This window comes from Parastagonospora nodorum (assembly GCF_000146915.1).
Source record: "Parastagonospora nodorum SN15 chromosome Unknown scaffold_3, whole genome shotgun sequence".
Taxonomy (NCBI): Eukaryota; Fungi; Ascomycota; class Dothideomycetes; order Pleosporales; family Phaeosphaeriaceae; genus Parastagonospora; species Parastagonospora nodorum.
The window spans coordinates 184,753-208,587 of NW_001884551.1; the positions used below are offsets into that span (position 1 = coordinate 184,753).

The 23,835-nt window shown below is 53.3% G+C and overlaps 10 protein-coding genes across 10 annotated transcripts in view; 7 read left to right on the plus strand and 3 right to left on the minus strand.

The window, feature by feature from the left end:
• Positions 1–415: 415 nt before the first annotated feature.
• SNOG_01925 (hypothetical protein) lies at positions 416–1,217 on the minus strand (the record flags this gene model as incomplete). Its single annotated transcript, XM_001792496.1, has 5 exons — positions 416–547; positions 617–697; positions 749–899; positions 1,002–1,112; positions 1,141–1,217. The coding sequence occupies 5 exons, from the start codon at positions 1,215–1,217 to the stop codon at positions 416–418; spliced, it is 552 nt and encodes a 183-aa protein (XP_001792548.1).
• Positions 1,218–1,977: 760 nt separating this feature from the next.
• Positions 1,978–4,193, plus strand: SNOG_01927 (hypothetical protein; the record flags this gene model as incomplete). The annotated part of the gene is made up of 3 exons (XM_001792497.1): positions 1,978–2,500; positions 2,551–3,532; positions 3,582–4,193. The coding sequence occupies exons 1-3, from the start codon at positions 2,343–2,345 to the stop codon at positions 4,191–4,193; spliced, it is 1,752 nt and encodes a 583-aa protein (XP_001792549.1). The 5' UTR covers positions 1,978–2,342.
• A 684-nt stretch (positions 4,194–4,877) lies between these two features.
• SNOG_01928 (hypothetical protein) lies at positions 4,878–5,375 on the plus strand (the record flags this gene model as incomplete). The annotated part of the gene is made up of 2 exons (XM_001792498.1): positions 4,878–5,004; positions 5,062–5,375. 2 exons carry the CDS (start codon positions 4,878–4,880, stop codon positions 5,373–5,375), a joined length of 441 nt encoding a protein of 146 aa, XP_001792550.1.
• A 761-nt stretch (positions 5,376–6,136) lies between these two features.
• Positions 6,137–7,142, minus strand: SNOG_01929 (hypothetical protein; the record flags this gene model as incomplete). Its single annotated transcript, XM_001792499.1, has 2 exons — positions 6,137–6,482; positions 6,523–7,142. 2 exons carry the CDS (start codon positions 7,140–7,142, stop codon positions 6,137–6,139), a joined length of 966 nt encoding a protein of 321 aa, XP_001792551.1.
• A 1,205-nt stretch (positions 7,143–8,347) lies between these two features.
• SNOG_01930 (hypothetical protein) lies at positions 8,348–9,889 on the plus strand (the record flags this gene model as incomplete). The annotated part of the gene is made up of 1 exon (XM_001792500.1): positions 8,348–9,889. One exon carries the CDS (start codon positions 8,348–8,350, stop codon positions 9,887–9,889), a length of 1,542 nt encoding a protein of 513 aa, XP_001792552.1.
• A 2,772-nt stretch (positions 9,890–12,661) lies between these two features.
• Positions 12,662–13,945, plus strand: SNOG_01931 (hypothetical protein; the record flags this gene model as incomplete). The annotated part of the gene is made up of 1 exon (XM_001792501.1): positions 12,662–13,945. The coding sequence occupies one exon, from the start codon at positions 12,662–12,664 to the stop codon at positions 13,943–13,945; it is 1,284 nt and encodes a 427-aa protein (XP_001792553.1).
• Positions 13,946–14,673: 728 nt separating this feature from the next.
• On the minus strand, positions 14,674–16,365 carry SNOG_01932 (hypothetical protein; the record flags this gene model as incomplete). Its single annotated transcript, XM_001792502.1, has 3 exons — positions 14,674–14,763; positions 14,814–16,298; positions 16,330–16,365. 3 exons carry the CDS (start codon positions 16,363–16,365, stop codon positions 14,674–14,676), a joined length of 1,611 nt encoding a protein of 536 aa, XP_001792554.1.
• Positions 16,366–17,217: 852 nt separating this feature from the next.
• Positions 17,218–19,680, plus strand: SNOG_01933 (hypothetical protein; the record flags this gene model as incomplete). Its single annotated transcript, XM_001792503.1, has 1 exon — positions 17,218–19,680. The coding sequence occupies one exon, from the start codon at positions 17,218–17,220 to the stop codon at positions 19,678–19,680; it is 2,463 nt and encodes an 820-aa protein (XP_001792555.1).
• A 1,688-nt stretch (positions 19,681–21,368) lies between these two features.
• On the plus strand, positions 21,369–22,796 carry SNOG_01934 (hypothetical protein; the record flags this gene model as incomplete). The annotated part of the gene is given in 5 exon segments (XM_001792504.1): positions 21,369–21,399; positions 21,417–21,569; positions 21,623–21,874; positions 21,925–22,216; positions 22,268–22,796. 5 exon segments carry the CDS (start codon positions 21,369–21,371, stop codon positions 22,794–22,796), a joined length of 1,257 nt encoding a protein of 418 aa, XP_001792556.1.
• A 452-nt stretch (positions 22,797–23,248) lies between these two features.
• Positions 23,249–23,835, plus strand: part of SNOG_01935 (hypothetical protein) — a gene marked incomplete at both ends in the record, with an annotated part of 2,553 nt that continues 1,966 nt past the window's right edge. Inside the window, one exon of the mRNA XM_001792505.1 lies at positions 23,249–23,815. Within this exon, the coding sequence (XP_001792557.1) occupies positions 23,249–23,815 (567 nt within the window). The remainder of the gene's footprint in view (positions 23,816–23,835) is intronic.

A 23,835-nucleotide genomic window follows, 5' to 3' on the forward strand; every position in this document is an offset into this window, starting at 1 on the left:
CGATGAGAAGGAAATGCACGGTTGGTCGACACAGGCCGCTCGGTGCTACGAGTGTGAGTTGGGCAGGTGAAGATGCTCGGCAAAGAATGGTAATCCCGGGTGATTTGCGCTAGCCGTGAAATTGCTTCGAGTACCTATTCAGATGTGCATGCCTGGCCAAGAGTGCGGTCCGCTGCACAAGTGTCTCACGTGCGCTGAAACGGGGCGTCGACGTGTAAAGAATGAACGGATGGGGGGATGCAAGAGAGTGTGGTGGCCCAGGTCACGCAGAGAAGAGCAATTGGGTCGCAACTGGGGGTGTTTGTTGACAGGCGCAGCGTTGAAGTGGAGCTGCCGTCTCAGCAGCTGGAACCGTGAACATGCGCTACTTATGCTACCCTGCCTTGATGCACCTCGCCCCTTGCACTTCTCGCCCTCAGTAGAGAAACAGTCTTGCTTTGGCGTCCTGTACCACCCACTCGAGCCCTTCTTGCAGGTTCATGCCTGTCATGGCGCTGCACGTGATGATGTGGTATTTGTGAGTCCTGATGGCCTCGAGTCGCAGGCCCTGCACCCGTTAGCATTCGATTAGCCCGACAACATGTCCCTCCCACCATCCGGGTCTGCGGTTACGCACCTCGCGCACTTCGTCCTCGGTCATGGCCCCGGGAACATCGCTCTTGTTCTTGAAGACAAGCAGGCTTGCTCCCGAGAGACGCTTGACATGTCAGTCGATTCGATTGTCGATTAAGTTTACTCCGAGACACACCTCTTCCTGCAGCAACCCTGCCAGCTCATGGCGACAGTCGTCTATCCGCTCGCGGTCCGTTGCATCGACTACCCAGATGAGCGTGTCAGTCTTCTCGAAGTAGTTCTTCCAGTATGTGCGCAGCGTCTTCTGCCCGCCCACATCCCCTGTGCTGTCAGCCTCTGCGCATCCAGCAGCAAGCAGGTGCGGTACATATGTTCAGTTTGTAGCTTTTTCCGTCAGCCAGTATTCAGAGCTTTCGCTGTTGTCTTACCCATCGTATTCTATTGTCTTGATAATGAAGCCGAGTGTAGGGCTGACGCTGTTCACGTCTTCATTCATAATCTTCTTCACAATGGTCGTCTTTCCGGCATTGTCCAGGCCCCTATGCAGTCAGCCCTATTGCAGCAAACAAATTCAAGAACACACACAGCATCAGTATTCGCATTTCCTTGTCCTTCAAGCGTGCTTTTCGCAGTATCGACAGCATTTTGAATTGTCAACTCTCCGACGTTGTGGTGTTACGGTGGATTCTTCGATGGTGAGGAGCTTATGATATCTCGGCTAAACTTGCCGTGAGTGCACCTGCCGACCAACAGATGATGTACTTCCTACATCTTCCGGTACTGATGCTATGAATAATCGCTGAGGTACAGAGAGTGAATATGTCAAGCATATTTCCGGGACACAGACTCTCAAACGTCTAGACAATCAGACTACCCCACCTCACCGTGAAGTGAAGGCTGCGACGACGAGGTGAGATAGAGATCGGGTGCACTCACTACGGTACGCGTCACTCTGCGTGAGATTTTTGAGACCATAAAGCATCCAGGGTGAGGTTGATGAGGCTATAAAGTGCACAACACCGAGTCGCTCTTGCTCTTCCACTCATCGCTCAGTCCCATCTACCCGAGCTGCACCTTCCCGTCTGATTAGCAGATCTCAGTCCGCCAGTATGGGCCGTACCGTTGGCCAGTTCTGCTCCAGAGCTTCAATGCCTCAAGGCAAAGCGATCATGTCTGACGCGACGCCACTCATCGATGTCGAACAACAACCGGATATGACGTGGCAGCAGAAGCAAGATTTCGGTCCAGCAGTGGTAAGTAAGAATGAGTACTCGGGTCCTCGAAAACCGTGCCGTCTCCACCCGACCGTAGGCAGCTGGCTGTGTATAAGATCCACTTGTTCCGAGCTTCTTTACCTCACTATCACCAACTTCTGCGAGCGATTAATCCCCGCTTCTTTACCACGCCTTCTGCTATGACTACCCTTGTCTTTGTTCAATGATTCTCTCGGCTGATACACAATAGAAGGCGAACGCGCGCAAATCTAAAGGCGTTCATTGGGTGCCCTTGGACGTTGCAGCAAACCAGGATTCACCTTCAGTCTCGACAACAGGCACCGGTGATAACTGCGTCGAAGCTATTGTGAGCGACAACCAGCAACACAGACCTAGCAAAAACCCCCACCCTCTTTGCGAAACCACTTTAGCATTAGCCAGTGAACCTTCACCCATATCGACGCCCGAGAACGCGACAGTCTCGCCGAAGCCTCCGAGCAAAAGCTACAATTCTCGTCGCAGACACAAGCGTAGACGCCGCAAAGGCTAACACCCATGGATGAAGTACCGGCTCGCGCGTATATTCCTCCACATCTTCGCAACCGTGTGAAGCCTGCCGATGTGCCAGCGGCAAAGGTCGAGGCCTCTGTCGATACCAACGGATCGTCGGCCGCATCCGTGCAGTCAAAGGCACACAAGCTACATTCGTCACCGTCAGCATCATACACGCTTCACAAAAGTGACGCAAGCTGACTTGACGCAGAAACGGTGCTAGCACGACCTCGCGTCTTCCGCCTTCCCCACCCAGCACTCCTCGAGGACCTGAGGCCCGCTCCGAGAAGCATGAGAATGCTGAGCACTCCACACAAAAGCCTTTAAAGACGTTCCAGCCACAAGACCCCCCGAAAGCTGAGGGTGGAGGCTGGTCTGGCTGGGATGCCCCGAGGCCTGATCCGCCTCCAGTGGCGCCGAAGAAGGAAAACCCGCGCTGGCCAAGAACGAGAGCACCAGCAAAGCACGTGTGGCCAAAGAGTCGAGACATCAAAGCCCAGCCTAGCGCTAGCTCCAGCGACGGCGACGGTGGTGTCACCTTCGGGTCGAACAGCAATGGAGACCCCGACTACGATGTCAAGAAGCTGATGGACTGGAACGGCGATTGGCTACCGCCTCCGGAGCAATGGTCGGCGCGGAAGGGTCATACAGCACGACATCTAGGCTCTGGAGTTGAGCAGTGGATCAATGGCCACAGCAAGATGTGTATTGAGCCGATACCCACGGACACCCTTAAGTGTCTTTCCGAAGACGGCAGCTGCCAGGAAATCGTGCCAAGGTATTGGATCGTGGGAATAATCGAGCAAAACAGCCTGGCAACCTTCTGGAAGTCAATGCCGGCAAGAGATCCACCTGCACTCAGCGATGTCAGCGATCACCCTCCATTCTGGGAACGATACGCGGCCGATGCCGACCACTTCATTGACGGGCTTTCTGTACCTAATGCGCGTGTTGATCCCAGTGACCCAGACAATATCTGTGCTGCGCGCTATGGTCTTTCAGCTACATCTGAGAGTCGAGTCAATCTTATGAGGGATAGGAAAGCCGACGCTGAGCGCAAAGCCATTGCAAGACAGAGGCGTCCTGTTCGCGAATTCACGCAGCCCACCACGCCCGTACCCGACAGGCGCATCAAACCTGATACCAATATTTATATCCGCCCAGTGCAGCCAGCTGATGTTCGTGGAATCGCTGTAAGTATCAAGCTCATGTCAACTTAGCCTTTTTCTAACGATTACGCAGGAGATCTACAACCACTATGTTCAGACCTCCATTCACGCCAACGAGTTTGAACAGCGCGCTCAGCAACAGATTGGTAATCGCATCGACGCCATTATCAAAGCGGGCCTGCCCTTCCTGGTCGCGATTGGTAGAGGCAATCAACCTAGAGAACCTCAAGCCTATGTCAGCGAGAAGATCGTCGGATATGCATCTCTCGATGACTATTGCGACCAGTCGAGCATGTATCGCTACACCTTTGACCTCGAAGTCTATGTTCATCCAGGATACACTGGCAAGAAGGTCGCAAGTTGTCTGCTGGACCGGCTTTTGGAAATGGCGAATACGGGCTACAACGCATGTGGGGGCTATGAGTACCGAAACGACTCTGAATACCTCAAGACTGGAATAGGCCGAGTCATTAAGACCATTATGCTCACTGCTCACATGGAGCATGACAACGAGGAGAAATGGGTCACAGAGTTGTTGAAGCGCTTCAAGTTCCTCCGCGCGGGCCACATTCCCTATATCGGCTACAAGCTCGGCAAGGTGGTTGATGCGCACTTGTATCGACATGTCACGACCGAGACGATTGACCCGTCTCAGAGGCCCACTATCTCCCTCGAACGAGACTGAGCAGGTATGTTATGGCTTGTCGGAAGAGCGCCCCAACAATTACTGATCTCCTCGGCTCTCTAGGTACTGTCCCTTGGATCACGTAGGCTGAGCCATTTATTTTCGATGAACAGGAAAGTTCGTGAAGGCATCCAGGCCTCGTTATCAGGCGCCAGCTTTCTCTTCTTTTTCAAAAGTGCTTTACCCCGATGTTCCTATTTATTGCACAAGTCTTAATTTTCCTTTCTCACCGTCACTGTCAGCAACATGAAACTTCTGCGTTCTGGATGGACACACCCAAGGAAATATGGGTTAAGGCTCCAGGTTCGGAATCTCGACTCTGCTTACATACTGCACTTCATTACACGATAGCAACTTAACAGAAATGAGAACAACTATTCTCGACAACATCTTCATCCATAGCGTGCCCAGTTTAATGTGTGTCGACATGGATGCCAAATGTCACAAAACGGTGCACTAACCCCACTTGCGCTAGCTGATCTCCATCCCTCAGCCGTTACACATCTGACGTCACAAACTCTCCGAAGCTTGATACCGCGCTTCCAACTGCATCATTGTGTTGCGCGTCTGGAAGTGATGGCGCAGACTACTTATAAAAACGTCCCGTAGCCCGGTGCGCTAAAGTGATCGCTTCTGCATCTTGACATTTCCACGCGGACTTTTTTTCTCAACCTACAATACAAGATGGCCAACGACAAAGAAGAGCAGCAACAGCAGCAGCAGCAGCAGCACATCCCCACGGAGCCAAAGCAAGAACCCGAGAAAGACCAAGGTACCGGCGGATTACTGAGCATGGTTGGAGATCCGGCTGGTTCGTCTCTCCTCCCCTTCCCATCCACGCGTAACACTCACTAACCACGTGGAAAAGGCAAGGTCCTTAACACGGCGCTCCGGCCCATCGGTGCGCCCCTCGAGAAAGGCGTCACGGGCCCGCTGGGGAACGCGCTCGGCGGCGGGACGCGCGGCGTCCTGGGACCGCTGCTGGGCAGTGAGGAGGAGCGGATGGAGGTTGTAGGGGGGAAGAATAAGGATAGCTATGCGGGGGAGGAGAAGATTGGCGGCAAGGAACAGACGGGGGATAATCCGTTGGGGTTAGATCAGAGTGGGCGGTGGGGGTTTGAGGACGAGGGCACGGGAAATAAGGAGGGAGAGAAGAAGGGAAGTGGGCCGTTGAATCTTTGAGCGAGTGATGGAGGTTTAGACGTTGAATTTTGAGATAAAAGGAATTTTAGTCGTCGAGGAATAGAGAGTTGGGGAACTCGTGTGAAGGAAATGTGTTTCATTTTGTCCGAGGCGTACAAATGTCTATTTGAATCCAACTCCCACTGAGTCAAAAGGCATGCGAGTAGGACAGACCAACATACTCTGCAGTCGAACGTTGCATCTCATAGCCTAGAGGTATATCCCGTGAATTTTTGTCAACTTTGAAAGCCAATAGCGCCGTGTATACCGTCAGACTATCCGTTCGCTTCCTTCGTAGTTGAGAGCCATGCGAATGCTATGGGTTCTGCCTCTGGAGGCTCACTGCGCGAACATGCGTGGCACTGGCGGAGGACTTACCTATTCAGCGGTTTTCCATTGAGCCGTCCAAGTGGGCATGCCGAAATAGAATGTCTTAGGTAGGCTGCGCAAATCGAAAGTCCCTGCGATAACGAAGTCACCATGAAACAACTTCGCCTTACTCTCAACGGCGTTAATCATTGACGGGTCTGAGAGCTCGCCATGCTCAGGGTTAGACGGCGCAGTAAGCATTGTGATGGACGGAAAATGCGTGGCGATAGCTGAGGCTATATATATTCAAGGCTTCTCGAAGAGTCTATCACGCTCTCATAAGCCTCTGAATCCATGCAGGCGGGTGTATAGCTCACCAGATAGTCTCTGACCAGGTTGTGAGCCTGAGCAGAGCGGGTGGGAGTTGATGAGGATAAATAAACGATCATGGTTCATTCCGCGTGCACGTCCTCCAAGTCGATCTTGAGAACAGCGGCAGGCCATGCAATCCACTCCCAATTCTCTTTGCCTATCACCAGTGCCGAAGTCATGAATATGCTTGTCGCGAGTCCGTCGAGCCACGGATTGACCTTCACTTTAGCGGGCAGTAGAGCGTAATGCGCCATGAGAACCCAAGCCTCCATGCGGCGCTCTTCCAGGAGTGAGATGAACTCAAGCGGCAAATGAGTCAGCCAGCCCATGATCGCAGTCCAATCGAACGTCTCGTCATTTGGGCCATCACCCGGGAATGGGCTCGCGGCCCAATCGTGAGACAAGTGCAGTGGTATCGCGAAGATCCTTCAGCGCCCTTCGGAGAGAATCGAAGCAGTACTCGTACGGCTTCCCAGGTTGCGCCCACAGCTTTTCTAGACTTCGCAGCTTGTTGTCTTGCTCGAGCTCTTCCGGTGTAATGGGAACGGGCGAAGGCCACCAGTCCCGATCAAGTACAGGCTTGAACTTGCCGCTTCGGATGTGGTGATAGCAGGGGACTAATATCACGAGGACGCCGCGTACGGCGCGGAAAATCCTGCAGATAGCCTGGATCAGGAGAGTTGTGGTATCCTCGCGCTGATCTTCTGGCAATCTCTCCTTCTTCATAGAGTCCAAAGCATTTCGGCACTCGGTGCCAGCAGTGCCTAGGACAAATGTTGTCATAGTGGTGGAGAACGCGAATAAAGCCTCAGAGTTACTAGTCGTTATATTCTGGACCTCTTCTCGATACTGCGCCATTCCGGTGTTCATCTGGTTTGCTGCGATGTCCTGGTAGTCGTCCCGCTCCGATATCTCGTTAGTGAGTATAGACAGATGCAGACACCCGACAGCCAATATGCCATTCAAGACATAGCCGTGTTGTTTTGCCAATGATGGAAGGAACTCCTGCCACGCGACGTCTGATGCTGTGCCAGGCGAAAATGTACGGACCGTTTTCGTGGCAAAGTGATGGAGCACGATCTTCATCCTTGGGCGGTCATCGACCGCGAAGCCTTCAAGCAGTGCACCCTGGATTTTTCCATCTAAAAGAGTGCCTACAGGAGCTGGGACGTCGGTGTATAGACTATGTTGTGCGAACACGTGTATACTCGGTTTAGTCTCCTCAGCTTGCGACGACACCGACAACCTGGATTGAGGAACCGGATCAAATATAACGAAGCTGCATTTCAGACCTCGCTTCTCGCAGTTCATACAATGTGGCCGTTTCTGGTCGCACTGCCTGGCATGATCAGCAAGAGGGGTGACCAAATGTGACCGAGACTCGGGAGAAAGCGACTAGGGAGTTACAGGTGGTAGACACAAGTATCACTGCCGTATTCAAAGTATAGCGTTATAGTGCACATAGCTTTGGAAGATTAAGTCATAGACAAGACCTTGTTTACTCTGCAGTTGCTATCCTGCGGCATCATGCGAGGGATGAGTTGAAAAGCGTACCTTGATACGCCTGCGTTTGCAATCTGCGCAACCTAATCTTGACTTCGGATGAGCTCTTCGTGCCGACATGATCCCGGAATCCGATGTGCTCGCCCGCAGCGAAGCCCAGCAAACTTTGTTGCGACCGTTGTTGGCAGCGGGATGAGATGGGAAACGTTCTGGAGCCTCTTCGGAACAATGTTGTACGAGATACGGCCGATTCACTAACCACATTCGGGCTGGTGGCAATTTCCGAAGCACGAAGCGAGAAGGTGCGTGCAGCCACATGCAACACCTGGACGCGTGCTGAGGGCCAATGTTGCATCCTCCACATATGGAGACAGACCTCACTCTTCTTTGGAGGCCATCTGATGGTCTCCATCACGGCAAAGAGCCAAGCACCTTCCTGTTTCGAATCCGGCTTGTCCGGAAACCCCACCTGCTGACAGCTTACTCCAATATTGGCACGTGCGATGACGTCGGGTAGCGGATGCTTAACCTGGAGTTTGACGATAGCCTCCTTTACCCGTGGTTGCAGTGCATCTGCTCACCAGCAGCACAAACTGTACATATGCGCGGATCAGCGGGGTAGCGAAAAGCGCAAACGATGAAAAGCGCCGATTGGCACGGCACAGGGTGGGTGACCTCGACTATTACCCGTGTACAAAATGAGCAAACCCTCCTCTCTCTTGGTTCAAGCTTTTCATACTCTGTGGTCGACCTTCACAACCTCACTGTGCGGTGAGACCTCGATCAATATGCGCGCCTACTCTCTCTTGAGTCTGCTACCATGCGTCCCGCTGCTGGTGTCTGCACAGTGTCCCGAGTACATCGACTACGCCAAACAGGTACATGAGCCTCTGAGCTCGGGCAAGTACAAGCTTGCATATCAACGCCCCACGGAAGAGTGCCGGACTTTCAAGTCTCAAGGTCTGGAGGACGTCGTATCGCGCATGCAGTCCGTCATCAAAGATCCCGATCTTGCGAGGCTGTTCCAGAACGCCTACCCCAACACCCTCGACACGGCGATCAAGTGGAAGGGATATGCTGCGGATAACGACAAGGAGGAGCTCACCTTTATCATAACCGGTGATATAAACGCGATGTGGCTTCGTGACAGCAGCAACCAGCTTCAGAGTTATTTGCCGATTCTCAACGCGAGCAGCGATGCGAATTCGATTGCGAGTCTCTACCGCGGCGTGATCAACCTTCAGGCACGGTATCTCTTGACCTCCCCATACTGCAATGCATTCCAGCCACCAGTGGAGAGCGGCATTGCGCCGGCTCAAAACGACGCGGGAAGCCAGGACACCACGTTCCCACCGTATTCGAACTCATCAGTATTTGAGTGCAAGTACGAGCTCGATTCGCTCGCGGCCTTCTTGCAGATCTCGACCGACTACTACAATGCAACGGGCGATATCGATTTCTTCGGCAAGTTCAAATGGGTGCAGGCTGTCGAGCAAGTACTCAAAGTTGCTCAAAATATGACGACGCCTACATATGGTCCCGACGGAAGGGTGTTGGAAAGTCCTTATACATTCACCCGATACACAACGCGTGCGACTGAGACCTTTTCGAACGATGGCGGCGGCAATCCAGTCGCTAATGGCACTGGCCTCATTCGAAGTGGTTTTAGACCTAGTGACGATTCGACCATCTTCCAATTCTACATCCCCAGCAACATGATGTTCAGCGCCTACCTAGCATCCGCCGCAGACATCATGGGTAAACTAAAGACCGACAAGTCGGCCGCCCTAGCGCAGCAAATGTCAGCAATGTCGAGCTCGCTCAGAGATGCCATCGAAACCCACGGAACAGTGAACCATACCAAATTCGGCAAGATCTATGCTTTCGAGGTCGATGGCTTCGGCTCCTCCAACATCATGGACGACGCGAATATTCCCTCACTCCTCTCGGCCCCGTTCCTCGGCTACCGCATCGACCCAGAGACTTATGCGAACACGCGGTCGCTCGTACTCAGTGAATCGAACTCTTACTTCATGCGTGGCCCCGTCCTCAACGCGGTAGGCGGACCTCATCAAGGATTTGGTATGGCCTGGCCTATGGCGTCGATCATCCGCATCTTGACGACCGAGGACGATGACGAGATCGTAAACGAATTGCGGCAAATCGTGAGCAGCACGGACGGACTTGGGCTGATCCACGAGAGCATCAACAGCTTCAACGTGACCGATTGGACGAGACAGTGGTTTTCGTGGGCCAATGGACTGTTTGGACAGATGATTCTGGACTTGGAGGACAGGAAGCCTGGAATTCTGGACACGAGCTTCCAGTGAGGAAGGGCGTCCTGAAGGATATGCGTCATTGTTCCGTGCCATACATTAATACAAGTACGATACAATAAATCTTGGGTCCAGCCTGTGAACTAGCATTCCCTACTTGTGAAGAGCGACCGGGCTACATCACGCACACTAGAGCCTGCATTTGGAGGACCATCAAGGTGCCAAATGTGCGGACTTTCGGAATCTTTGCCCACACCATCACATCTGGCAGGCCACACAAAGCTGATTGTTTCTAGGTCCGTTGCACGTTGTACATCGATGTGCTGTCAAGTAGGTGTAAAGAAAAGCATGTACCACAGGCCTGTCAGAATTTTCGTTCAAGTAACAGTCGGCCAGTTCAACGGTAAACTCGGAACCATGCGAGCAAGTGGAGTTGAGACCAGGAAGATTATCACTTTGCGTCGCGCAAAATTCTCGTTGCAGATCAGCGCGAGCAAAACTTGCCGAAGTCCGTCTCGCATGTCATGGTCGCATTATCGAGGGCCTCGTTTCCATGGCAGTGCGGTATGTCTGCATCAGTAGTGGTTGGCGATGGCTCATCCAACATGCAGCTGTGCCACAGTCGGCGCTTCGAGGCTGTTGTGCTGGATATGGAGTCGGCTCCGGATGAGGAGAGCGCTGAGTGTTGTGGTACCAAAGACTGGGTTGTTTGCATAGCGTTGCGCTGCGTTACCTCAACACAAGACTTAAGGAAAATCTCTCATACGACCCACGGACTTGCAGGACGATACTTAATAACACGGCGGCCTCAGCAGCCTCAGGTTTCTGTTATGCGTTATGCACCTGCTTGAGATTAAAGCCGGTGGCCTGCTAGCGTCCCCTCCTCGTGGTGCAGGGGCAGGGCAGGCACGACTGGCTCGCTCGCTTGTCGCTCTTGCCGCAACTTGGCGCCGAACCAAAACCAATCAAGTGGGTACATGCCCTTGCTGCAGATGTAACCGCGCGCTCATAGAGAGCCGTGCGTGAGACGCCGACAACAGGGGAAGCGATGTGAGGTGAGATGAGATCGCCAGCTCCCGAGTACGACTCGCCAAACCCCTGGCTCGATGCTTTTTCGGGTTACCGATCCTGCAAGTGTGAGAAAACTGTCAAGACATCAACAGCTTACTAGTCCAAAGTATCGAGGGAAGCTAACCACCGGCGCTGTGGTTCACCCCTTACCAGTCAACGGTTCCCAGCTCCAGGTAAATCATGTCTACCATGGATTGCACGGCAGGAGATGAAGGAACGGAGACAGCTCCTCACAGGCCAACGTTTGCGGCCAACGAGAGGCCTTTGTTACTTATGCTTACAATGCCCACCCACTTTGGCGTGTTTGAGGTCCGCTTCCAATAAATTCACTCAGCGGGTGCTCTTGTCCGACTCAGAACAGAAGGCGCAATTGGTGGCTGCCTGTCTGTCCTAGCTTCCTGCCAGCTTTGACAAAGGTACAGTTTTTATTTCTGCGCGGCAGCGCTCGTCTTTTCTTCTCTACACCCAGTTACACAGTATCGAGCGCTTTTGGACCCCACGCCATATCGTGTTTCACTATACTGGATATATCACTGATCTGGACGTTGGCTTTAAGCGCTCAGGCTGCTTTCTCACCAACTCCGCCCAGACAACACCAGCGGGCGTCAATTGGACCAATCTTGGACGACCACAACAACCATCCGACTCCACGATCCAACACTTTTTTCCCTACCGGTCAAGGTCCTGCATTAAGAGGCGTGCCTTGGTTTCTTCTAGATTTCCGCGACTGGATCTGCTGCTTCATGCTGCACCCTGTCAGCCTTGCCGCAAGCATACGTCAAGTGGCCAGGGTCTAGTTTCAACATTCACCCAAACGCCGTCGATTGCCCACCAATCAAAAACTCGTTTATCTTGACTTGTTGAACCGTTTTGTGACGGCACCATTCAGAAACAGCTGGCCAAAACATTCTAACCTTCCCGTTTGGCATGGCTATCTATTTATGACACACACGGGTATATGCACACTTCACAACCGCCTAGGATATAGACGCGCACACGCCTCAAACGTCTCTTCCTTACCCTTAACAGCTTAGCTGACCCAGACTCGCGGTCATGGACAACACAGCGCTCCATACTTTTTTGTTGTATGTCTACCCTTTCCTGCCCCAAACCTAAGGCCACCACCACTGACTTCGCCATCAAGCCATTGTCCCGTTGCACTGAGGAGTTTAGTCTTACTCGGATCTTGGGACAACTTCTCTAAACCATATCGACTTGAGCTCGACGCACGAAGGGGGCGTAACTATTGGCGAGGTTGCTTCACCTTCTCCGACATCATCTGCGACGGAGACCTGGACGAGCACGTACCTAAGCGTAACGGACCATTAAAGATGGGTGGCACATATTGGTACTACGTGAGTCAGTCCTTACCTCACACTGCAGCTACATATTGACATGCCACAGTACAAGGTTGATGACGATGATGAATGCCATAATCCGTCGGAGCCTTCGACTACATTTTGTCCCCTTCTGCCGGGTCAACGCCTGAATGTTCTGGAGCTCCCTACCGAGGGACACTGCCGTAACAACTCGGCCCCCTCTGATGGCTTCACACGCAACCCAAGTGATCGCTATCTGAACCCAGTGCCGCCTAAGCCTCTCAGATTATCACCGCATTCCGGAAAAGCGAGCCAAAATTCCCCGCTTCCTTTACCATCACCGTGGGCCCCAAGGTCTGCGACCTACCCTCCACCAGAAGCCTTCTTGTCTCCGAACGTCATGCGACATGCACGAAGTGCGTCTGCTTCGCCGCATATGCCTTCAACTCCCCTATTCACTGACTTCAAGTGCTTGAAGGACAAGCTTGCCTCTAAGCGCTCAGGATCTCGATCACGCAGCTCTTCAAAGTCGCAGGAGCTGGAGATTGGCCTACCAGTATTGGTCAGCACAACAGCTGATGACCTTGACCTCATTCCTCTAGGTTCTTTCGGACCTGCGCCCACACTCGGACCTGCGCCTACGAGTGCACCAAGAGAGACTACCTCAGCTCCAGCCACATCGACACGCCCACCCCCCATGTCTAGAAACGGATTTTGCCCACTCGGATCACATCCAGTTGTTCCTGCTCACGACGCCGTATTCGCTCGGTCTGAGCCACCAGCCGAAAGGAGACCATCGCACAGTCGGGGTGTATCTCACATCCCATCCACAGTCATCAAGAGTGAATTCAAGCTGGACCGTGGCCGTACACGCGCCAATTCCGCGGACACACGCAGGACGCAGCACTATCTCTTCTCCAATGACCCTTGGCTTTCCACACCAAAGCTCCAGCAGACCTTTGGAATAGATTCTGAGGACGCCGTCGAGAATGTCCAGTCGGCCCCAACATTACGGAGACCGTCATCTCTTGCACCGCCATCCACAGATGAGCGACCCACTTCAAGTCATGGAAGCAGCCGGAGCCCAAGTCTCCGTAACTCGCCACTAGACAAAGAACTCCCAGCACTACCACGCTACTTGAAGCCCGCACCACTGTTCGCGTGTTCATCTCCGACTGAGCCACTCATCGAAGAAGCATTCCCAGTCTCGGAAGACGACGACTCCGACTCTGTCCTAGGCGATCTAATCAGTGACTACGAAGACAAGCCCGGCAGCCACTTCTCAATGTGGAGCAACGAGTCTTCAGCATATACATCCACCTCCGAAGACGAGGGGGTCAGTTCCCCCACCTTCTCTTCCCTCACCAGCGACGCCGGCTCGCCCATGCGCTTCTCCCTGCGCGATTCGGAAGACGAGTTTTCCGCCGCGAATGGCGAAACACACCTCCCAGCAGCACCCCCGCGCCTCGACGACGTCCGCGTCTCGGCATTTGGATCCGATCTCTTCGGTCTGGACATTCAACACGCGGACTCGGCGCCGCGGCGTCAGGCTGCGTGCTTCGGTCTGGGGTTTCAGTATAGCCTGCCAGACGACGACACGGGCTCCAAGACGACCATCACCGCTGCGCCGGAGATTCGACCTGAGTCGAGTGTGCAGCGCGGTAGCGAGGTCAATCGATTGATGGATGATTTTAGCTATCTTGGCGATGCGGTTGTTTGATCGCTTTTGTACAGTGTACGACATGTTTTACTCGCGACGCATCTGAGCAACGTTTTTCCATGTACAACCCCTTTCGCATGTACATTTTGTTTTGGCTTTTGAGATACCAAACCCATTTGAAATTAGCCGGTGTTTGGTTTGGGATTTTGTTTTTCTTCTCTTTTCGGTTTTAAGGGGGGGGGGGGGGGCAATATAGACTGGTTGGCATGGGACTACGCGAGTAGGCAATATTGGCGAGTGTGTGTGTATAGTGGATTTGTACAGATTTTTCCAAGAGGCATTTTGGAGGATAGGAGAGGATAGATAGCAGCGCGGGAAGCACGCTTGATGGTGAAATGTATAATGAATACTTTACACTTTACAATATTGAGATGGAAATGGGAGTGAGCATGAGTGGTGTGAAGCGAATGTGATTTGAACTCCGAGATAATGTCATTGCTACAAGCTGGAGAAATGTGGATGGCTGGAAGAGAAGAGGACGAGTGTGTGAATATGATGAATGAACGGTACGAGTGGAGGCGTGGAAGTGGGGAGAGTTAGTGGGGCTGGTGGTAGATGAAGAAGTCTCAGGCTTATCCCACACGAATTTACAGTGCGTAGGTTTTCAAACATCAGCATGCATAGTTTCATCCCCCTCCTAGTCGTTTTGATTTTAAAAATCATCATGCATACTTTCATTCTCTTCTACCCGTCTAATTACTTTTGTCCTACTACGTACGTCGTGCGGTTTATGAGATCTCATATGCTTCCGCGACAGACTTGACTTCCTTGGAGAAGTTGATTTCCTGGCCCATGGAGAGGAGAGTGACGGAGGAGACCTATCAGTCATGTTAGTTTCGGTCGCAGCAAGCGTGATGATGAGACTTACATCGACATCGACAAAGGGCGTGCTCTTGGTAAAGCGCACGCGCATAGGGAAGAACTCGGAATCACTACCCGCCTGGGCTTCAAACTCAAAGCTACCAGAGCTGTTGGCCTCGTCCACGGTGCCGATGTTCCACTCGAGGCTGTCGCCGCTGACTTCGTATACCGCGTCGAAGGAAGAGACATTGGGCTCGTCGGTCTCGTAGGGAATGGTGACGGTGACGTCCTTCAAAGCGTCTCCGCCAGTAAGCTCGTACTCCACGGTGATGTTGTACATGTTGCCCGAGTCCTCGACCCAGACACGGAACGTGATGGGTGGGTCAGACACATCGTCAGGCCGCGGTGCGAGCTTCCATTTCATGACGCCAATGCCCATGTTTGACGGGAAGCCCTTGGTTGTATCCGCGAGTTGGATGACCTTGTCGTTCTTGAAGACGGCCTTGTCGACCTTGGGATGTGTCATGAGCTGTGCGCCGCGGGTGTCGCCGGTCGCCAGGTCGAGCTTAACTTGTGTAAAGGAGGGGTCGCTGATCTTGAGCTGCATCTCGCCCTTGACCTCAAAGGACTTGAGAAGACCCTCGCGATCTAAGCGGGCGGAGATGGTCTCGTTGGTGGTGATATGTACGGGTTCGCGGTCGGTGGACGTCGATTGGCGTGCACTTACTGGAGCAGCAGCAGCGGGCGCAGATGGCTTGGGGGAGACGAGTGGCTCTTCTTCCTGCGGCATTCCTCCAGTCACCTGCTCGTACAAGTTGTTGCCCTGCTTCTTCTTGCCGAGCTGCATGCCCTTCTTGCCCAAAGCCAATGGTTTGCTGGTGGCCTTCTTCTTCTCTGCCTCGTAGCTGTCGTAGCTGTCCGTGACATTCGTAGTGGGTACAGTGGGTGTGAAGGCTGGGTACGACGGTGAGCGACCCATACTGCCACTGCCCATGCCGCCGCCCATACCACCACCTCCCACGCGCTGAGACCTCGACATCTCCTTGCGCTGCATCTCGAGTTGTTTGGCGCGGCGCTTGCGCTCCTCTGAAGCCTCGAGCTCCTTGTTCCGTGCAATGATTTCCTGAATGCGCTCCTCGTGCGATTCCATGTCCAAGAAGGTCTTAATCTGGCTCATGGTCAAGTTTTCCCTGTAGCCTAGTGTGACAATCTCATCGAAGGCGGTCAGAAGCTCGAAAGCATTCTTCAAGATCTCACGCTCGTCGAGGGACTTGCATATCGAAGACACCACCTGAGCGAACAGGTGAAGAGAGTTGATATCCTGGAGGATGTTCGATTGCAGATTGGTCACCAAGACCATGTACAGCTCGTCGAGTGGTTGGTAGACGTAGCGGACATTGTCCTGCTCGGCGATTGTGTGCTGGGTGCCGCTATCGGCGAGCTTGGGGAAGGATGCGAGGAGAGCCTCAATTCGAGAGCGCTGCATCTCTCGGAATTGGCGCGAGAGAACAGCCTTGCCGCCTCTTGTGCATATTGAAGCTGCGAGGACAACCTAGTGCTCCGTCAGCTCTGTTGTGCTGTACCGTGTACTGCAGTGTCATCTGCGGCGAGTGTACCATTGTGGCAGTTCAACAACTGGGAACCTCTGGAGTTTATGGATTGTGCGGTTCAGCGGAGGCGAGAAGGTTGGGTGTGCAGCAATGGTTGTTGTCTGGAGTAATGGAGGGGACACGGTCGAATCTCGAATTCGTGGAGCAACACCAGAAATCTGTGCCAAACGTGGGAAGTAGAGTAGGGTATGGGGCTGAAGGTATCAAGATTTCCGCCGAGACTTCAATCTTACAGAGTCCACACTGTTTGTTTGCTGTGTACTCTCGTCGTGGCCAGCTGCGCAAGTCGCATGTTGGAGTTCCAGGGTCAATGTGGACACAAGTCACGTGCACGTGATCGGGACTGCCTGGAGCAGCTCCGCACCTGCAACATGTATTAAACTACTTCCAAGCTTCTCCTCCCTCACTCCCCAACCAGCTTATACCACCTTGCGTCTCGAAGCGCACGACTTCAAGTCACCACTAGACTGGTCTTCGCACGATCGACCGCTCTTGATTTGTTCTCTTGCGCGCAAGCAACAGAGCACATTCTTGACCACCTCAGTACGCAGCGGCACTTGCCTTTCTTGGCGCGCCTCCACCGAGCCCTCTCTGTCTCATTTCCCAACTCACCCTCAACTCGACCCTTTACCGCTGTACACGACTGCAACCATCGACTCTCTTTACCAGCGGCGCCATGCGCTCATAGCTTCGTATTCCTGAAGCACGTCAAGCACAAGATCACGTACTTTTGCGCGTCGCCACTCACATCTTGCGCGCGCGCTTTGTGACGCGTTTGTCGCACTCCTTTTGCCTGAATCCCGCGTCCGCATTGCAACGGACAACTAAGCACGCAAAAAGTTTTGCTCTCTTCTACCAGATATGGCTGCTGCTACTCACGCTGTACGCAAGCTCGATGCTGCGACAGACGATATCATGGATCTGCACTCCGACAGCGGTCTTGACTTCGACGATGGCGACATCGACCTTGATCTCGATCCTGCGCCACCAGCTCAGGCAGATGACGACGACATTTCTCTCAAGGACGCCGGAGCAGACGCGGATCTCGAAACTCAGACTGTCTCTCCAGACCAAGACATGGTAGACCATGAGGTCGACGATGAAGGCGACATTCAGCTTGGAGATGGAATACATGATGACCATGTCCCTATAGACTATACTACACCTGCCCAAGAGACTGCACCTGCGCACCCGGATGACGACCTCATCGATTACTCCGACGACGAGGATATTTATCCGACGCCAACCTATAACCAAGGAACCCCAGCTCAGTCTGTAGGACAGACACAGGATGTTCAGAATGATGAGTCGGCATCTGAAATCCATGCACTTCCAGCAGAGGCACAAATTCCCGGCTCGACGAATGAGGATGAAATTGCCAATCACGGCGACTATGCTGACGGCGAGGATAACTTCGAGCCTTCCGCAGAAAACGAAGAGCAGCACGATGAGAACAACTTCGAGCCTTCCGCAGAAAATCAAGAGCAGCACGATGAGACGGAGTTCCGGGCTCAAGACGAGGCAGAGTACGATACCGATGGTGATACCGGTGGAGTGCCATTGCAGGACCAAGACTCTCAAGCTGATGTGAGCGAGTACCAGCAGGGCGACCATGTGGAGCAACAGTCTATCGAGTCCCGCCCGATCACTATCAACTACGAGGGCAACGAGCTGTGGCTGTTCAAGCAACACGACGTCGATGAGAGCGGTGATTGGCTCACCGAAGACACTTCCATTATCCACTCTAGCCTGTCCGAAATGTTCCAAGCTTGTCGGGCCTCCCTGGGTGAGAACATCTCCAACGAGACTGAGTTAGGCTTACGCTTTGACCATTTCCACAACATGGAGATCTTTGAAGACAGCACGGCGTGTGTCGCCGTATCCCTCGGACGAATGATTGATCTGTACTACACACTTCATGCCCAGGATGGCGAGAGCGAGCCTGAGTCGTTCTACATGTGCCTGCTGTCCCGACCGCGATTTGCGACTCTCCTCTCCGACATTGCTAAACATGCTGATCAAGGTCACGGCTATTCTGGCCTCAACTCTGCCATAGCCGCAGGAGAGACACATTTCGTTGATGCGCACTCTGGTCAGTCCACTGAGCATGAAGGTACGGAATGGGACCAAGACGCAGAAGGTCAAGAAGAGTACGGCCAAAAAGAAGAGACCGAGCAAGAGGAGAACGTTGCTCAGGAGAACGCCCAAGAGGGCACAGAAATTGTTGATGAAGCGGCTGACGAAGCGGCTACTGGAATTGATCTTGGTGAGAACGATGACCAGGACAATGACGAGCCTCGAGTAAATGGTGAAGAGCACTCGTCGAAGGCCGAAACCAAGTCTGAGCATGCTTCTACCCCTGCAGCTGTTGCGCATGGCAGTAGTCCTGCTGCACAAGAAAGCCCCGATCGTAGTGCAGAGACCACTCAGCATGATGTCACTGCCAACCAGACAGCAGAACAGCTGGCGAATGACACTGTAGACTACAGTGATGACGAGGATGACGAGCCGCAAACTCAGGCTCCCACCAACGCCTCACCGTCCTCAACTACAGTACAAGGTGACAATCCCGCGACTATTGAGGCATCTGCTCCTACTGCCGAATCCACCAGCTTTGAAAAAGAGTACCAGACTGGTTATGATGATGCGTTCCCTTATGCAGCGAATGGGGCATATGAGGACTATGCTCATAACGAAGAACAGTTCGACCATGAGAACAACGCAGATATGTACCAGGAGTATGACGGAACCTATGGCGAAGGTGAAGCCTCCGATCTCCAGACAAATGATCAAGATGCCTACCCCGCAGAGGCCGATCTCGATGGCCTTACTAACCAAGACTACACTGGCTACGATTACCAGGACCTTGAGCAACAGCTGCAGAACGAATTCATCAGCGGTGGTGAAGTCGATGGCACCGGTGCCGGTGAGTCCGCAAATGGTGCACACGAGCTTGTAGACGGCGACGACTTCTTAGATCTGGAGAATGCTACCGAGTGGGGCACCGATCAAGGACAAGCCGTCGAAGTATCCGGAGACAACATTTTCCTGGATGATGAGGTCACCGCGCACTATGAGGAAGAGGAGGGCGGTGTGGTGGAGCAACCTGCGGTCGCGGCGTCTTCGGCTGCAGATCCTGTTGCGGCCTCGTCAACCGACCTGCAAGATAGCTCTCCGCAAGGACAGAAGAGGTCAAGAGACGAGGCCAGCGATTCGGTTGGTGATGCACTCGATCCATCAGGTACGCACCACATCCATGGTATCAATCTGTGTTGGCAAGACGCTGACTTTGTGTTCCCAGACACCAAGCGTCCCAGGGTTTAACTACCCCCGCCCTTCACCTCTGCGTATATCGACACGTACTAACCCACAGTCGTTCAATCGGCTCCTTCCCTTCACTTTCTCTTCAGTCTTTGGACCCCTTTCACAGCCTTTTGAACACCCGGATTTGGATTTCCACAACGCCTTTGCGACTTCCCGAGGATTCGACTTTGCTAACTTGCTACCGTGACCATGTACTAATACCAGCCCTTCTTCGACAACCCCTCGCAGAGTTATACAGCTTCAATGGCGTATTCAGCCATTCGAGGATCCTCATTGGAGTTCACACTCTGATTGGTAAGGCTTTTCCCCATTCCCACATGGCGGATTGAGACTAGTCACCTCATATCCAATATGTTTTTCCTTTTGTTTCTTGGTTGGAGAACGCATCCATGAGATGTGGTTCGTTTGGTGGGAGATGGAATTGCGGATTTGGAGGTGAATTTTCTGGGCTTTCTGGGCTTTATACAGGCGCAACGGAACAGATGTCGGTATCTGAAGCATTTGGCGTCATATACCCGGCTTGTCATGGGCATTTTGAACCAGGCGTTGATGGGAGTGGGACTGGTGTCAACTGTCGCGATCGTTACGCGTACGGTGGGTCTCGACAATGTGTCAGGGATTCGTATTCAGGTACCATTGATGGATCATGGAATGCATCGAAACGAAAAGTTCACACAATCACCGAGTGCCACACGTGCAGGTTGTGATGTGTCCAATGCTCCTCGACTCAGATGCTCACGGCTGCGTCATCAATCTACTACGAGCTTCTAAAATTGCTTTGCGTGAATTATCGATATCGTGTTCGGCGTGTTGGCCCACAGGGGTGCTTAATCCCAATCGCGGAGGGGACGTCTAATTTTGGCGCAACGGGGGCGCCGCTCAAGGCCCCGCCATCAAGTAACGGTGGCTAACAGGACAGATGGTCACTGCAAGCAGGCACGGCATTTACGCAGAGTGCAAGCGGACGAAGATTTTCTTGCAACAAAATGTATAGATAACAACCATTCTTTGTGCGAATTGCAGGATGGCAGAAACGCCACGTGTGCCTGGGCCGCTCTTCGTCTCATCCAAGGATTACCAAGTAGCGCGGCATCTGGCCGCGGAGAGCTGGCACCTGGTTTCGAGGCGCAGCAAGTGACGCCCCTGCAGCTGGAGCTGGAGCGAGTCTGGGCGTGAAACGTGATGGCGAGACTGCGGCACAATCGATAATAGAGCTTCGTCGCGTCTTTTGCGAATTAACGTTCGTTGAGTCTTTGTTCTGAGGGTTACGTTCGTTTTTTTGCCTCGCCACATTGACCGTACATCGCAGCTCGCTGCCTCGCACGCCCGCTCTCTCGCAAACACGCCACCTTGATTCGACACGGTACCTGTCTTGTACCTTGCAGACCCTTGAGGCGTTTGGTGAAACGCGAATCGATTCCGTGAGCCCACATTCCGAACACAAACGAACTGTAGTCGCAAGGGCAAGAAGACAACGCTTTTGATTTCGCACCTTCCTGCCTCGTCATTCCGCCGCGCTATCGATACGCACAAGCGCCGTGACGGCACCACCACCACAACTTACTCCGCGCACAACGTTGGACATCGCATATTACTACGCAGACGGGACATCATGGTGGAAGACAAGTACGTGAAGCGTGCGCGAAGGAGGGGGTGGCGCTGATGCTGTGGACAGATATATCGGCCTCATGCTGGCTGTGAGCTCGTCGCTCGCCATTGGTACGTTTGCGACAAAGCCGATGTGCACAACGAGAAGGCTAACACGTATCCAGGTGCGAGCTTCGTGATTACGAAAAAGGGCCTGAATGCGTCCATGGAGAAGAACGGCTTCGACGGTGACGGCTTCGGATACCTGCGAAACCCGACGTGGTGGGCGGGCATAACGACGAGTGAGCGACCCAGACACATGTTCGAATGATGAGGGGAGGCTAATAAGGGACAGTGGTACTCGGCGAGACATTCAACTTCGCGGCGTATGCGTTTGCGCCGGCGATTCTGGTGACGCCGCTGGGCGCGCTTTCGGTGCTCATTGGCGCGGTCCTGGGGTCGTATTTCCTCGACGAACAGCTGGGTTTGCTGGGAAAGATTGGCTGTGCGATCTGTTTGATCGGGTCGGTGATTATAGTGCTGCATGCGCCGCCGGACAAGGAGGTTGCGTCGGTGGATGAGGTGTTGAATCTGGCGATTCAGCCAGGTATGATGAACCCCAGCGACGATGAGTTTGCGACACTGACGGGATTGTAGGCTTCCTCTTCTACTGTCTATTCGTGGCGGTGTTCTCGATCTTTATGATCTACAAGATCGCGCCCAAGTATGGGCGCAAGAATCCGCTCATCTACTTGTCGATTTGCTCGACGACCGGCTCGGTGTCGATCATGTTCATCAAGGCGTTCGGTCTGGCGCTCAAGATGACGTTTGCGGGTAACAACCAGTTCACGCATCCCTCGACATACGTGTTCGTTATCATGATCGTGGGATGCATTCTCACGCAGATGAACTACTTCAACAAGGCGCTGAGCCAGTTCTCGACGAACATGTAAGACTCTACACATCTTACTTGAGGGATCGGAAAGCTAACACCAAACAGCGTCAACCCTCTTTACTATGTCACATTCACCACATGCACACTCGTCGCATCTTTCCTTTTGTTCCAAGGCTTCAACACCACATCCGCCGTAAATACAATCTCCCTCCTCTGCGGCTTCCTCATCATCTTTTCCGGCGTATACCTCCTCAACCTTTCGCGCGACGACCCCAACGGCAACAGACATCTCGGCTCGCAATTCACCGATGGCGCACCTTCAGACGCAATCTCCGGCTTCCCCACACGACGCAGCATGCAAGCGCGCCGAAGCACCGAATTACAAAGCCCATTCCTGGGCGGAGGACATGCCTCGAGAAACGGTGCGCCAGACCAGAGGGCGCTGATGCACGACTACGACATTGAGAACCAATTCGAGCTGGGCGATCTCGCGGAAGATGATGATGAGGGCGGCAGCGCGAAACGCACAAGTTTTGATGAGGATCAGAGGATGCAGGGTAGACTCAGCGGGGCGGGAAGAGGGCGCGTACATAAAGAGTCGATACAGCCCAAGAGGAACAGCTCATTACGGTGAGATATGTACACACAAGGGCACACCGCGTGGCTGGTCTTGCGGTATTTCATGGCGGAGTTTCCAGGGCGTTTTTTGCTATTATTTTGAGGCATTGGTCGGTATTACAAAGACGCGGTCTGAGGGACAGAGTTGCGCGCGCTGTATAGCTTGTATTTATAGGACGATGGTCATGAGATGAGGAATCTGTATACCCGATTATCTGCTCGAGTGCGAGTGGGGGAATGATATGAAGTTTCTGTCAGCACTACAATTAAGGACCTTCGAGCATATCCGAATGCCTATGTAATAGCTCTTGAGTGTACCTTCCACACAAAACCCCGAAAACGTGATCGCGCGACCGCGCTAGGCAACTTTGGTATAACGTGCACTTCACAAACATACCCACACCACCAACAATCAAACATTCGACTGAATCAATCCCCAAAGGCCGTCACTGCCTCCCTCCAGCAATCATGGCAATCACAGACTCCAAAAAACCTCGGCAGCTCCTCCAACAATCCGAGAAAATCCTCCTGCACCCAATCCACCCACACCTCTTCGCCTACTGCCCAACCATGGACCTAATCGCCCTCGTCACCGCCGAGGAAAACCTCGACGTGTACCGGATCAATGGCCAACTCGCCTTCAGCCTGCGGAGAAAGAGCGAGGACGTGTGTGTCGACGCGGTGCAGTGGGAATTTAACGGCAAGAGCGTGGCGGTTGCGTGGAGCGACGGGAGTGTGGATTTAGTTAGTGCGGAGTCGGGGAAGGTTGTGGGTAAGGATTTAGTATTACCGCGGCTGGACGGGGAGGATGGGGGCGAGAGGGTGAAAGCTATGGGCTGGGCGCTGAATTTCATTGATCCCGAGAAAGTTAAGAGGAGGACTGGCGAGGGGAAGGATGTTTTTGGCCAGCCGACCACGGAGGAGTGGGATGCGTTTGGCGACGACACGTCGGTTGAGGACTTCCTGCAGCGCCAGCCGGATTTCCAGAAACTCGATGTTGCCCCAGACCGTCCGGATTTGCTGGCGATGATGGATGTCGAGGCGTTGTGCCCAAG